At 49.5% G+C, this 14,246-nt stretch overlaps 1 protein-coding gene across 8 annotated transcripts in view; it reads left to right on the top strand.

The window, feature by feature from the left end:
• EPB41L2 (erythrocyte membrane protein band 4.1 like 2) overlaps window positions 1-14,246 on the top strand; it is a 202,136-nt gene that overhangs the window by 137,163 nt on the left and 50,727 nt on the right. For all 8 annotated transcript variants that reach the window (XM_041739352.1, XM_041739363.1, XM_041739404.1 and 5 more), the window contains 4 exons: window positions 4,484-4,526; window positions 8,141-8,216; window positions 11,533-11,751; window positions 13,024-13,111. In XM_041739352.1, the coding sequence (XP_041595286.1) occupies window positions 4,484-4,526; window positions 8,141-8,216; window positions 11,533-11,751; window positions 13,024-13,111 (426 nt within the window). The remainder of the gene's footprint in view (window positions 1-4,483; window positions 4,527-8,140; window positions 8,217-11,532; window positions 11,752-13,023; window positions 13,112-14,246) is intronic.

Below are 14,246 nucleotides of genomic sequence, written 5' to 3'. Positions count from 1 at the left end.
GCTGCTGCTGCAGCTCCTTGGTCAGCCGGAAGTGGTTAGCACCTTGGTGGAGGAGAGGCCGCGGGACTTGGCATTATTGGGTACAGCTGTTCAGTGTGGTGGGCAGAGTCCAAAGAAGGGAAACATGGAGGGCAGGGATTGCTAGGGCTCCTGCAGGAGCCAGGGAAGCCTGGGCACCTACCTGGCAAGCCAGGTAAAGGTCTTGAAAAGTGTCTTTCAACCTTCAACTTTCGGAAAAAGACCTTAAAAGCAGTCTACAGCTGTACTACGCAAAGGATGGTCGGGGGGCCCTCAGCATTGGTCCCACCTAGGAGCTTGTTAGGAAGGAAGACTCCGGGTGCTTACTTACTGAGTTGATGTCCATGTTTTGACAAGATCTTCGGGTGACTCCAACCTTCTCAGGGTTTGAGAAGCACTCACGTAGGGGATCAGATGTTTTTGTGAGGTGACAGCATTGTAGAAGTTTGGAGCATTACAGGAGCCAAGGCAGTGGGGACCCCGCGTGGCTCATGCTTCCGGACGTGTGCCCGCAGCCATAGGCACTTAGGGGGAGGGAGACCATTCCCACCGTGCACAGACGTTTAGACCATCAGCCTCTGATGTTTCTCCCAACACCAGCATTTGTAATCAGGGCTTCCATCTTTTTCTAGATGTTTTTGTTGTTAGAGGATAATTGAAAATCCTCTTTAATTAACCCTTTTAAAATGTGGTAAGAAGACTTGGTTAACCAAGAGTGCTTTGCCCTCAGGTTGGTAGTGATCAGGAGTGGGGTGGGGACAGAAGGACTTCAGTGCAACAAGAAATACACGTACAGATATTTGCTTTGCTCCTTGGATTTCTGTAACCTTCTAAGACAGGTTTTTGTTTTGTTTTGAACCTTTTTTGCTGTCATGTATTCCTTTGGCAGCCTAGTGAATTCTGTGGGCTGCTGAGTTCTCAGAATAGGGTTTTAACTGTATAATAAAGTTATACACGGGCTTATAAGGGAAGCCAATAAATAACATTTCCAAAATATTCATTAAATTTGGGATGATCACCAGCATCTAATCCCTACAGTGATTTCAAAATATTGGTTAGCCTAAGAGATATTTTAAGGTCTGCAGCAACCGTAATGGGATAGGGAATTGTTTTTGATTCCCACGAGTGACAAAGCTAATGGTACTGCTCATATTAACCAGGATTTTTTCTCCTATGTTCATAAGTGGTGGTTAATGCTAAATTTCAGTTAGAGATTAGTGAAAGTAAAGATGTATCATCTTCCCCCACCAACTGATTAGAGTCTTCCAGTTTCATGTTCTAAGGTGATATAATAACACTGGACTCTAGGACCCCATTTTAATTTACTTCTGTTGCAACCTGTGATAGGATTCCCTTGCAATTTTTATTTATTCCTTGGTTCACCTGATGTTCATTCAGAAAATAAGTACATGATGAGTTCATACTTTGGGTACAGAGTGGGGGTAAAAAGGGGAAGATGAGGAGAAGGATACCAAATTGAGTGAATGAATGTCCCTGCCCCTAAGTGTACCTGCCAAAATACTTTTAATTTCTAAGAAGCCAAGATAAATTTTGTTGAATTCTGATCTGGATTTTAGTTCTTTTTAGTTTTGCATTGTTGCCTGTACCTTAAAGTCTGGGAAGCACTGAGGAAAATCCCCATCTTGCCCGATTATGAGTTGCCTGGGACTGTCAAAGTAGAGACCCTCGGGCAACCTCCCTGGAGGCTGTTTCAAGTGGGCCATGGGTAAATCTGTCTTTTTTAGCAGGTAATACATTACTGTGTACATGAAAGCATAGGGACTAGTTATCGGTGATTATTCTCATGAGAGGGGATTGTGCTGCTCATGTTCCTTTGCTTCCAGCAGGATTCTTCATTACAGTGGGACAGCTTCAAGGGTGGGCATTATCCAGACAGTTGTCTCTAAGGACAAGGGGTCTGATTTTTTTATTCCACGTGGCCCATGAGTATACAGTGAATGATTTGGTGACTTTTTTTGTGGGTAGAAATGTTCATAAAAAGATTAACTTCTCTAATACAGGTAGCCTATCACCTTTGAAAGTAATATAACTATGTGAGAAGGGATATATACTCAAAGGTGATAGGCCGATATATCATTTGTTAGAGGTGCTGGGTGAGGTACTTGGCGTTTGCACTTACTCTCCAGGAAGCATTTGAATGAATGGTTGAAAAGAGCTACCCTGTGAGGTCGTGTTGGTCCTCATGTAGACCCGAGCCTCCAGGGAGCCCGAGGGGAGCCCCAGTTCATAGAGTTGGTGGAAGCCAAGCTGGACTCCATGTAGCATCCATGCCAAAGTCCATGTGTGGGGTGGCCAAGTCTTTGAAAGAATTGGAATTTTGCACCGTAATTTCATGTGGGGTGCATGTGTGTGCGTGTACACATGTGGGTCCTGCACGGGCATGCGTATGCCGTGCGCATTTATGTCCTCAGATTTTTTTTCCCCTCCTTTTGTGTCTGCTTCTTAATCCATCCAGCACTTTCCAAGTGTCAAAACCAGGAAGTCTATTTTTATTTGTTAAATATTTGTTATGTATTTGTTACATATACGTTATTAGTTTGTGGCTAATAATGCAGATAATAGTAGATAATAGATAATAGAGTTGTGTTTCCTTTAGAAGTCACATTGTCATTTTTATGTCATTTTTATGTCATTATGTCATTTTACTTATGAATCTATGACCCCAGATGATAAAATTACATCCCATTCGGGATGTTAGTAGTCTAATTATTCTAATAATAGCTACTTAATAGCTAATTAACTAATAAATACCTAATTTTCAAATAAAAGCAACTCTAATAGAAATACTAGGACTTGTATTTTAGGATGACCAGAGGCCACAGGCCGTGTCGGTCCCTCCGAGGCCTCGGCATGGTCAGCGCCGCAGAGCGTGTGTGGGGTCTGTGAACACCCTGAGGTGGTGCTGGGGCACCCTGTCATCTGGGCGGAGGCCAGGGGTGGGGGTCGGGGGCAGGAGGCCCCGAGTGACCGGGACGCGGGTTCCCCTCGGGGTTACAGGGGAAACTTGGTGGTTGTAAAGCGGCTTAGAGGGGACCCTGGATTACGGGCCTGGGGCTGTGCAGGGTCCACTTTGGCGCAGAGCTCTTTCAGTACGTACAGGACGGCCCTGTATTCGCTCGGGACTTTCTCAGCATCTTTTCTCTAGCTTACCGCGAGGACACGGTGTACAATGCACAGAACGTGTAAAATATGTGTTACGTGACTTGTGTACATTGCTGGTGAGATTTCTGGTCAGCAGCCAGCTGTAGTAGCAACATGTTGGGCGGGGGTCACCTTACACGTGGATTCCTGCCTGTGAGTTGGGGCCAGCACCCCCAACCTTCAGGTTGTCTAAAGCTCGACTATTTCAGTCGATATGCTGTATCTTAGACAATGTGCTTGTGGTGCATTAATGAAGATAAGGTAGGGTGAACTTGGAGAGGCCGGACCTGAGGAACGCAGAGGAAATATAAAGAAATACGGGGGATCCCTGGGTGGCGCAGCGGTTTGGCGCCTGCCTTTGGCCCAGGGTGCAATCCTGGAGACCCGGGATCGAATCCCACGTCGGGCTCCTGGTGCATGGAGCCTGCTTCTCCCTCTGCCTGTGTCTCTGCCTCTCTCTCTCTCTCTCTCTCTCTCTGTGTGTGTGTGTGACTATCATAAATAAATAAAAATTAAAAAAAAAACTTTAAAAAAAAAAAAGAAATACGGGCAAAAAAATAGATGTCTAGACACTTTTTTGGGTGGATCTGTTGCTGATAACTGAGAGGTAAGTGTTTAATGTCCTTAGGTGGTGTGGACTTAGTAGTTCACAGTTGGCCATTTTCGCTTTAAGATCCTGTACTAGTTTCCCAGAATATTTTATGTTAAGTCTCTCAAAGGGTGGAAAGGGAGAGGGAAAGGGAGTTCCTGACGACTGGACCTCCAGCTTGGTGTGAAAAAAGGATGTTACATGAGGAGCAGGAAGGAAGCCATCAGCTGGTCTGAAGGTCCTTCTCCAGAGCGTCGTGTGCAGGGAGAAGGGAAGTTCTAAGGGGAGGAGAAGTTGGCTTTAGGAGTTGGGATGACCCTCTGGGTTGGGGTGTACCTGCTTTTACGAGCCAGTCACAGTCCTTGCCTGCGCTCGTCTCCAGTGTCCGCAGGGGCTGATGGCTGGTGCTTCTGCTGAGAGCAAAGACTACGTGTAGGTGTGTTGGGTCTCCTCACCGGGATACGTGTTTGATTTCACATCCAAGAAAATGAGGCCCAAGGGACCCACCTTAAAAGTGTTTTAATGTTTTATTTATACACATGCACTTTTAGAACCGAATCAGTACTTAGTCCAGTGGAATGCTAATAGGTAAGAGCTGCTTCGCGTAGGAATGCATGTTTACGCTCAAGTATGTGAACTGTAAACTGTTCCAATTTGGACTCTGGAATATGTCTTATGGCTTAATGAACCTTCTTCTCCCCCTTCCTCCTGTAGAACTGGCTAGATCCTGCGAAAGAAATAAAGAGACAACTGCGAAGTGAGTATTTAAATAATCATACTTCTGAGTTCTTCTTTCCTTCTGTCTGTCTTGAATGAAACCCATGGGGCTGTGGACGGGGACACGAAGGCCGTTTGAGAGCACGTTTGTACCCTGAGGGAAGCTAAGGGTGCTGAAGGTTTGTGTAGGACCGTGACCTTATCCTGTGCGGGGCCTAGGGACCCTTCCAGTGGACAGATACTAGACCCCTGGTCCTCGACCTCCCTCCCGGCGTCTGCCCCCCGAGGTGACCGCTGACTCTCTGGGGACGAGAGTGAGGAGCAGCTTTCTCCAGCTTTCACTGTTGGTGTAAATTTTATTCTAGGTGACCAGTTACGCTCACGTTGTCTACTTTGTTTTGGAAGTGTGTAATTGGTTTGATTAACAGGCTTGTGTCTGGCCCAGAGGCGTAGACACACCGCTCAGACGTCCTGGGGTGGAGGCTCCAGGGCAGGGGCGCGGACGGGCGGCACCTCCACCCCCTTGTGCACCGTCCAGGGCTGTTCTGCGAGCCCTCAGGTCTGGCTTCTGAGCCAGTCCTTCCCGTTAGCCACACGCTAGACTCCCGAGGTGACTTGAGGTGCCCCCGCCCCGCTCCCCGCACAGGCCCTGCCCCTGCACCTGCTGCCCACCCTCCCAACGCCAGCGTCAGGATGTCTGTGCCCAGAAGGCACTTACCTTGCCTCGGGGCGGCTGAATGAGCAGAGCTGCCCCCCCACCCACCCACCAGCCCAGGTGACAGCCGCACGGCGCCCCTTGTACGGGTGGCTTCAGCTGCGAGTTGTCACTCCGGATGCCAGCACCCCAGAGTGAATCCGTGCGGTTCCCTCTGTTCCTTGCCATCTGCCCGCGGTCTCCTTTTAGGTTCTCCACAGTTGTTTTCTTCGTTGCTTTTTCTTTCTCCCTCCCTGAAATTATTAATTTTTTTGGTAGTTTTCCTATCATGTCTTCTCTGCTCCTTTTTAAAATTCTGACATACACCTTATTTTTCCCATTTCTTCTCCTTGTAGACTCCTCTTTCTTTACCTTTTTAAAGAAAGGATCTTTGCACAGAATGGCCTTGTCAGGAGGTAGGACAGGGGCCCAAGGCCTGCAGTCCCCAGCCAGGGGGGCGCCTGGTCTCCCCGGCTTGGAGCCCCGCCCCTGCTCCTCTTCCCCCAGGTTGATTATTGGGGCATCTCACCCACTAAGGCTAGGCTCATAATGGAAAAGGGGGGCACAGGGAAAAGGAGCAGTGAGGCACACAAGCTCTGCTCACTCACAGAGGAATTCTCACAGCGCGCCTCGGAAGCCCCTGCCTCTGTGCAGGGGATCTGTGCTCCGCAGAGGCGAGAGTTCAGGAGGTGCGGACGCCCAGTTCTTGCACTTTATCAGAGACCAGACCTGCCGCGTGACCCAGACCGTAGAACGGGGTCACCTCCGAAACGGGATTGAGGTTCCACGGATCTGTCTCCTGTGGTTTTGCTCCGGCAAAATGTGTGTGTGCCGCTCCATAGAGAGCCGTGGAGATGCCTCGTTTCTGGAAGGCAAGACTCTTGCTGATTCTGAATCATGGTCTTGTATTTTGGTGATCGGTGAAGCTTTTTAGAGTTCTTTCAGGACTTTTGCCCTTGTGGTTCGGCAAGAGGAATAACAGTAACAAATAGGATTTGGCTTTTTTTTTTTGGAGGATTGGAGCTGATTCTCTAAACGGGATCCTGTGCTGTCCGGAGGGGAAAGTAGGCTGAGGAAATGGGAGTTTCAGCTGTTGCCTTTACCTCTTCCTTTCTGCCTGTGTTAAAAGGAACCCAGGAACCACTCATTTTATCTTGGCACAGCCACTGCTATACTTTTATTATTTTTTCAGTGAATAGGCGAATAGCAAAGGTAAACATCTTTTTTCAGTTACTTTTGAAAACTGACAGCCTATTAGTTCCTGTTTAAAATTTGCCTTAAAAAAAATAAAAAATAAAATAAAAATAAATGAAATGAAATGAAATAAAATAAAATTTGCCTCAAGGTCTCCCTCAGATGTACACAAATAAGACCTGCATGTGATTATTATATAAATGGTCCATAGCTCAATGGACTATTCATATTTCACTAGGTAAAATTTGTGATAATATTGAATTCACAATGTAGCAGATTAATGCTAACATAGGCTTATCCCTGGAATCCTGTCCAGGCAGGCGCGTGCTCATGTTAAGAAGTCTTCCTTGACTTCTGAGTGAAAGGAAAGTTAATGTACTGATGGGGAGAAAAAAACAAATGACATGTTGGAAAAGAGCATGGGATTCAATAAAATTTTCAAGTCCAAGTAAAGCAACCATGAGCCCTTCAAAGACAGAATGAAATAACGTGCACACACTTTTGTTTGTATTTGGAAATCTTGTGAACTTTGAGCACAACCCTGAGTTCTGGCCACTGGAATTATTTGGATTCCTTTAGGAAAATACCTGCCCTCTGCCCAGAATTGTGTTTTTCTTTCTTTTCTTTTTTTTTTTTAAAGCCATCCAAGGCATGACACATCAAGCATTAATAACAGGTGAATGTACAGATAGCAATGTTTTAACTTCTAATAAGTCATTTCCAACATGGTTGTTGGCTATATTCGTTTTTGTGGCACAAAATAGCGCAAAGCATATGTTATATACGATGAGTAACCTTACAGTCACTCCTTAAAATCTAGGGATGATTCTATTGTCTTAGAGTATTGGGATGTTTTACTATTCTCTCCCTTTGGGATTTCTTTTAACACTTGTTCAGATAGCCCATTGACTATTTCTTGAATAGCTGTGTGATCAATTGACTATTTCTTGAATAGCTGTGTGATCAATTGATCATTACCTCTCTTTTCCCAACAATCTACAAATCCTAAAATACTTTTTTTTTTTTTTAAACAGTAGGGAATATTTGACATGTAGAGATACTGAGGTTAAAATAAACCTTAAACAATTATGTGGAGGTTATAGTAAAATTTTTGCATATCGCCATATAAAAAATTGGAAGTATTAGTCCATGTTTATAAAAACCGAATCTCCGGGGATCCCTGGGTGGTGCAGCGGTTTGGCGCCTGTCTTTGGCCCAGGGCGTGATCCTGGAGACCCGGTATCGAATCCCACATCGGGCTCCCGGTGCATGGAGCCTGCTTCTCCCTCTGCCTGTGTCTCTGCCTCTCTCTCTCTCTCTCTCTCTGTGACTATCATAAATAAAAAAAAAAAATTTAAAAAAAAAAAAAAGAAAAAGAAAAAAAAAAACGAATCTCCGAATCTGCGGTCTTGGGTGGGGTAGTGTGTTGAGCTTCTGACTCTTGATTTCAGCTCAGGTCATGATCTCAGCGTCTTGCGATCGAGCCCCTGGTCGGGCTCTGAGCTCGCTGAGGGGTCTGCTGGAGTTTCTCCCGCTCCCTCTCTCGCTTTCTTTCAAATAAATAAATCTTTCAAATAAAGTGAATTTGTTCCCTGATAGTGGGCTATTTATGCAATTTTTATTTTTCATTGTTTTTGTAAATAGATTTCTTTAAACAATGAAATTCTCCAAACTGACTTATATGTATGTACTATTTGCCTTTAGTTTTTATCAGAATAAATGCTCATAATGTTGTTTGGATAAATACCCATATTTGATAATTACAGATCTTCCTTGGCTGTTCACCTTTAATGTGAAGTTTTATCCTCCTGACCCTTCTCAGTTGACTGAAGATCTCACCAGGTACTTTATACTTGTATTTTAAACAAATCTTTACTAATAGCTCTCATTTATTGTTCTCTGGGAGAATAATGGTGATTTCAGGATTAAAGCCAAGATATTTTTTCAGAAGCTGAGTTCTAGATGTTTCCTTGGGAACGAGTGTACTCCAAAATACTTGGAATTGGTTCTGGCTTCAAAAATCCTAATCACTTTTAACTTCTCCATTTACAGTTGAGTCATAGAGTATTACAAAGGTCACATTGCTGCCAACTTTGTTTCTTATGTTACCTCCTAAAAATTGTTGATATTTAATATTTCAGGTTAATATTAAGATTTTTTTTTTTTATTGAAAACCCCTGTGTACCTGTGTCCTAGTCTCCCATCAATCACAAAGGTGATAGATGGAGTTATTTTAGGAAGCCAGTTCTGGGGTCCCTGTACCTCAAAGGGGAAAGGAATCGAGGCGGGTAGGCTTCCTTAGTAGCCCCCTCATTCCCGTCTCCTTTGAGGCTATCTAGGCTCTGTGCACGTGTGCTCCATGTGCTCCAGTTGCAAATAAAAGATTCAGTTGAGGAGCAAGAGAGCATTTACTCATTTGCTCAGTGACTGAACGGTCACCAAGGGACGTGTGAATCCACAGGGGCCTCGATAGTTTTCCCTGTTCAGCCTGGTTGCCAGCGCTAGGACCTGTGGGCTCCGGTGAGCCCGTGCACAGGTGGCATGGCCCCGAGGACTGTAGAGGGAACACGGGGAGAACCACAGGGTCTTCCTGAAAACCTCTGCCTTGGGTTCTCGTGGCTTCTGTGCCCTGATGCCTTGCGCTGGTCCCAGATCGCTGTCAGGCATCAGGTCCTGTGGTACCCGCAGGAAAGAGGAATGCTGGAGATCTCTGTCCAAGTCTGGGCAGAGGACGAGCCTTTCTCCCTCCATTGCCACTCGTTGCTAGATCGGGGTTTCTGACACTAAGCAATTGGTGACCAAAGTCGCTCCAGACAGTAGGTTTCCTAGCTGCCAGCGGGCTGCCGGGGCACATCCACCTGGCGGGGTGGGTGCAGGGTCTCCCCCCAGGAAAGCCTCTCGACGCTGCAGCTGGGGCTTCGTGACTCTGCGCCCTCTCTGCGCCCCCGCTTCCTGCGGTGGTTTGCGTGGGGACGGGAGTCCTCCGGTGACTGCGGCTTACGGCGTCATGAGCGCTTTGGTCTCCCAAGTGGGGCTGGGGCTGCCCGGTGTGTCAGGCGGAGGAATGGGACCGGCTGGGGAACCGGGAGCTCAGAGCGCCCGCAGGTGGCCAGGGGCCACCACCTGCCTGGTCGCCTCCGTGTCGTGACCGAAGCCTTCACCGTGACCTGAGTGAAAATGTACAGGGTGACGTGGCTTCCGAAGGTCTGAGGACACTGTTCAGAATATTCGAAGAATGCTACGGCCTGCTCTGTGGAGAAGGCGGGGCTGGGAAATTCAGGAAGCCATTGGGAGTTTTCATGGGACGCCGTTGGGCCTTCGACTTCATCTTTGACAACAGAAGAAAGGACCGAAGGGTCATGTCAAGGCCACAACCCGGAAGGAGCAACAGGATTTTAGAAATAGCACCTCTGTGCTGTGCTGAGGTCTTGGAAGTGCCTTACGGCGAGGGGAGCCTGCGCTGTTCCGGATTAGCGCCCTCGTCTCGGGGCCCCGGAACCCTGGTCTGAAACGGGGTTTTCTAAAGTCAAGGCGGGTGTGCTTGCGGGGTTTCAGGGATCCAGGGAACATCACCCTCCTTAGGAGGAGCGCTCCGCCTGCAGGGCGCACGAGCACTCAGGCTGTAGCCATGGAGGGGTGGCCTTCATTCTCTCTGAAGATCATTTAAAAAAAAAAATTTTTATGTATTTATTCATGAGAGAGAGAGAGAGGTAGAGACCTAGGCAGAGGGAGAAGCAGGCCCCTGTGGGGAGCCCGACACGGGACTCGATCCCGGGACCCTGGGGTCACCCCTGGGCCGACGGTGGCGCTCCCCCGCTGAGCCCCCCACCAGGTGACCCGCTCAGAAGATTATGGAGCGCTTGTGCATGCGTGGCAAGTGTTTGGCTGACTGGGGCACAGGCTGACGTCAACCGGGTCTCTGCCCTGCCTGGGGCAGACTTGGCGGTCACCCACGTGTAACCTCCGGGTGGTGCCGTCTGATGCCCAGGGCTGGTCCAGAGGCGGCCTCCAGGGGAACCGTGTGGATGGAGTGCGAGAGGGGTGGGCTGTGACCCCTCAGGAGGGGGGACGGGGGTGGCTGGCTGCTAATAGGAGGGGCCCCCCGGGGCGCGGGAGGCTCAGTGGGTGAGGGGCCTGCCTGCCGCTCAGGTCGCAGTCTGGGGTCCTGGGGTCGAGCCCCCCGGTGGCTCCCCACGGCCCCGTCTCCTCTGCTCTTCCCCACCGCCTGTGTGCTTCCTCTGTCTCTCTAATAAAGAAATAATCTTACAAGGAAATGATTCTCTCTAAAAGGTCTTCAAGAGCGAGGGACCATTTGGTTCAGAGGGGTGCCGGTCCTGTTGTAAGTGGTTAAATTCAAGATAGAAACGAGGTTCCAAAATGTCAGCAAAGGAGCTGGGGAACGTCTCCCCCGTCCTCGTGTAAATACCGTGGCTCCGCATGTCACTTATTGGAAAATAGGATGTTTTCTCGGTGTGTGGTCAAACCATGCGGAACACTGAATGACAGCTCTGCTTAGAACTTTAACGTTGTCGTTACAAAGATGATGATGATGATGGCTGTTATCGATTCCCAGGTGACTTGCAGTGTGTTTCATTTCCGTTATTGAATGTTTATTCTCACCTTCAACGGAAGGTAGAAATCAGGTTTCATGGGTGGGGAACCTGCGCGAGGCCCGAGCCCGCTGTGCCCGCCCCGAGCTCCTGCCCTTGTCGGCAGAGCTGGCTGCCTCTGTAGATGGGGTGAGCGGGCCATGAGGGCCTGACCACCAACGCCTTATGCGTTTTGCTTTTCCAGGAAAGGAGATTAGTGCGGGGAGACAAGGAAGGGGCCAGGCGGTGACCTGGGCTCCTCTTGCTGGCGCTTGGGAGCTGCAGCTGCTTTTAAAGTGTCATGAGGCCTTACGACTTGAGGGACGTGCAAATGTGGATCGCGGTTTTGAGTCCAGGGATTAGAGGGTTACCTGCAGGACCGACTCCTCGTGGTCCTCGAGACGGGGGACCTGTTAGATCCCCTTGCGGTGGCTGCACCCAGGCTGGGAGCCAGGGCAGGGCGGCTCATTAGCGGGACGGCTTGGGCCGCGGGTGCAGGGTGGCCTGGTGGCCACTTCCCTGGGACCTCCACGCCGCGCCTGACGGGCCTTCTCCCCTGCCCCCCGCAGGTACCTCCTGTGCCTTCAGCTGCGGCAGGACATCGCCTCGGGCCGCCTGCCCTGCTCCTTCGTGACACACGCCCTCCTGGGGTCCTACACGCTGCAGGCTGAGCTGGGGGACCATGACCCGGAGGAGCACGGTGGCAGTGACCTCAGCGACTTCCAGTTTGCACCGATGCAGACCAAGGAGCTGGAAGAGAAGGTGGCAGAGCTGCACAGAACCCACAGGTCCGCAGGCCCACTTCCCAGAGGCAGCGGCCGACCCGTACTCGCTGGCCCCCGGGCGTCGGCACAGGACGTCCAGCCCTCGCTGGCAGCCCCCTGGCGCGGCCGATGGCCTGTAGCCCAGCTCCCATGGACAGCGGTGCTCCCGCTGCTGGGCTCCTGCTGCTGGGCACGCTCGCCTCCCATGACTCCTCCCATGCCCACCCTCATGCACACACATGTGCGAGGCACACGTGCACACTTGCTTGGCGCTGCTGTGCCTCTCTCCTGCCTTCTGTTTGTATTTGTCCCATTTGCTAAAGCTGCAGAGGGAACGAGGCTTCAGGGTTTGAGTCAGGAACGTGAGCGGGACGGAGCGAGGAGCCTAACTGAAACACGGGTGTTCTCTCCGGCCACAGAAGGTGACCCTTGCCTGGGCAGCTGGACTTTACTTATTTAACATTGTAGTAAATAATTACATTTTAAAAAAATAATAATAATTACATTTCAAGAACTTGTATATCTTTGTGAAAATAAATGTTTTTGACAGAAGTTCAAAAAACTCACTACAAAATTATGGTTTGTCCCATAATGCAAGATTGAAATTTCATAAAAATCTGGCAAAAATGTTGGGAAAGGAACTTTCAGAGATTAGAAGTCCTTGGACCACATTCCCTGACCTGTCCGTAAGAAAAAAGGGCAGTGATTCTTATTAACTTTGTTCCAATTCTGCTCAATAGGTATTTATTGTATAATTAGGATTTGAAGTAGCAGGTGTCGAAATGCCATGTGGGCTACAGGGTCCTGCTCTGTGGGCCGAGACTCCGTGGGGCTGAGACTAGAGACGGGATAGAGAGGATTCCAGTTACAGGATGTGGAACGCATCAACTCCCGTAGCTGTGACACCAGATACAAGTACTTCCGGGCCGTATTAGGATCAATCCTAACGGAATAAAATGAAGGAGTAGGAAGTAAGAATTTGCCTTTTTTCAGAAAGCTGAGATCACTTTTTTATTCTCAGATAATTGATGTTGCACCCATTTCCCCGGTGAGTGAGGAAAAAAAATGAAAGCAGTTTTCTCAAATAACCTCAATCTCTACCCTTTACCCCTTTTATCTTGGGAGGAAGACTGCCTGAGGTGCAGAGGTGAGCACCTCTGGCCCGTTCCTGCTTGTTTGCAGGTTTTTCAGGGTTGCCGCCTCTGCCCTGAACCCTGAGCTCGTGCTCCTTTCCCGTATTGACCGCATCTGTTTTCCATCTGCCGATGAGATGATCTTGTCTGTTTTGATTCTCAGGGGCTTATCTCCAGCACAAGCTGATTCTCAGTTCCTAGAAAATGCCAAGAGGCTCTCCATGTATGGTGTCGACCTGCATCATGCCAAGGTACTGTCCAGGCCGCGCCAAGCAGCGTCTTGCCCGTCTGCCGGCGAACGTTCTGGGAGGAGTGGCCCCGGGAGTCCCAGTGGCTCTGGGGCTCAGTGGCCCGGCTCACCCTAGGAAAGGGCCGTCCCCCTCTGCTCACAGTGGGGTTTATGCTGGTGCGAAGGACTACTCATTCCCACCCTACCTCTTTTTGGTTGGTGCCCTTGCCACACGTGCTTATCCTAAGACTCCCGTGCCCGCCGTCTCCACCCCTGTCCTGGTTTACGCTGCATCCCGGCTTCTGCTGTGTCAGTGCTGCCTCGCCCCAGCACCTCTCCGCTTCCGTCTTGGGGGAGAGAAGAGCAGATCCTGGCAACTGTGAGGGCGAAAGCCGTATGGATGTAATTCCTCTGCAGACCTCTTGTGGCTTACGAAGGAGCCCAAAGGTCGGGCCCTTCGCCACAGGTCCCTTCTATACTTGCTGAGACGCAGAGGAGACGGGCCGGGCCCCGAGGCTGCAGCACGGAGCCTCGGAGAAGGGACAGGAGATGTAATGACGAGCTGGGCGATGGAAGGATTGGGTTGGGAAGTGCCTCTCGTAAGCATCACAGGCTCCGTGACCCTGGTTCCAGCGATCGCAGAGCCGGGGAGAGTCGGGGAGCAGAGCAGTAGCAAGGAGAAAGGCGGATTTGGTCTTGAAAACCGCATCCATAGCCTGCACGTGGAGGCAACCAACGGCTGCCTGGTTTTTGTTTTTTTTATTTTATTTTATTTTTTTAAGATTTTATTTATTTGTGAGAGACACAGAGAGAGAGGTAGAGACACAAGCAGAGGGAGACGCAGGCTCCATGCAGGAGCCCGATGTGGGACTCGATCCGGGGTCTCTAGGATCACAACCTGGGCCTAAGGCAAATGCTAAACCGCTAAGCCCCCCGGGCTGCCCAGCTGCCTGGTTTTTAAAAGACCCTGCAGGTCCCTAGATGCAGCCCAGGAACCTCTGCTTGTGTGATCCTATGATTTCTCTCGGGGAGGCCCCACCCCAAGGGCTCATTACTCCTGCTCAGCTGTTGATAGGACTTGGTGTTTGCAGAGCACTTCCCCCCCCCCCCCCCCCAGTGGCTCTTTATCCCTTAACTGTTTTTCCTGGTTACACAAG

Source organism: Vulpes lagopus, chromosome 2, assembly GCF_018345385.1.
Source record: "Vulpes lagopus strain Blue_001 chromosome 2, ASM1834538v1, whole genome shotgun sequence".
Classification (NCBI taxonomy): Eukaryota; Metazoa; Chordata; class Mammalia; order Carnivora; family Canidae; genus Vulpes; species Vulpes lagopus.
This window is presented reverse-complemented; position numbering and strand designations above follow the sequence as displayed.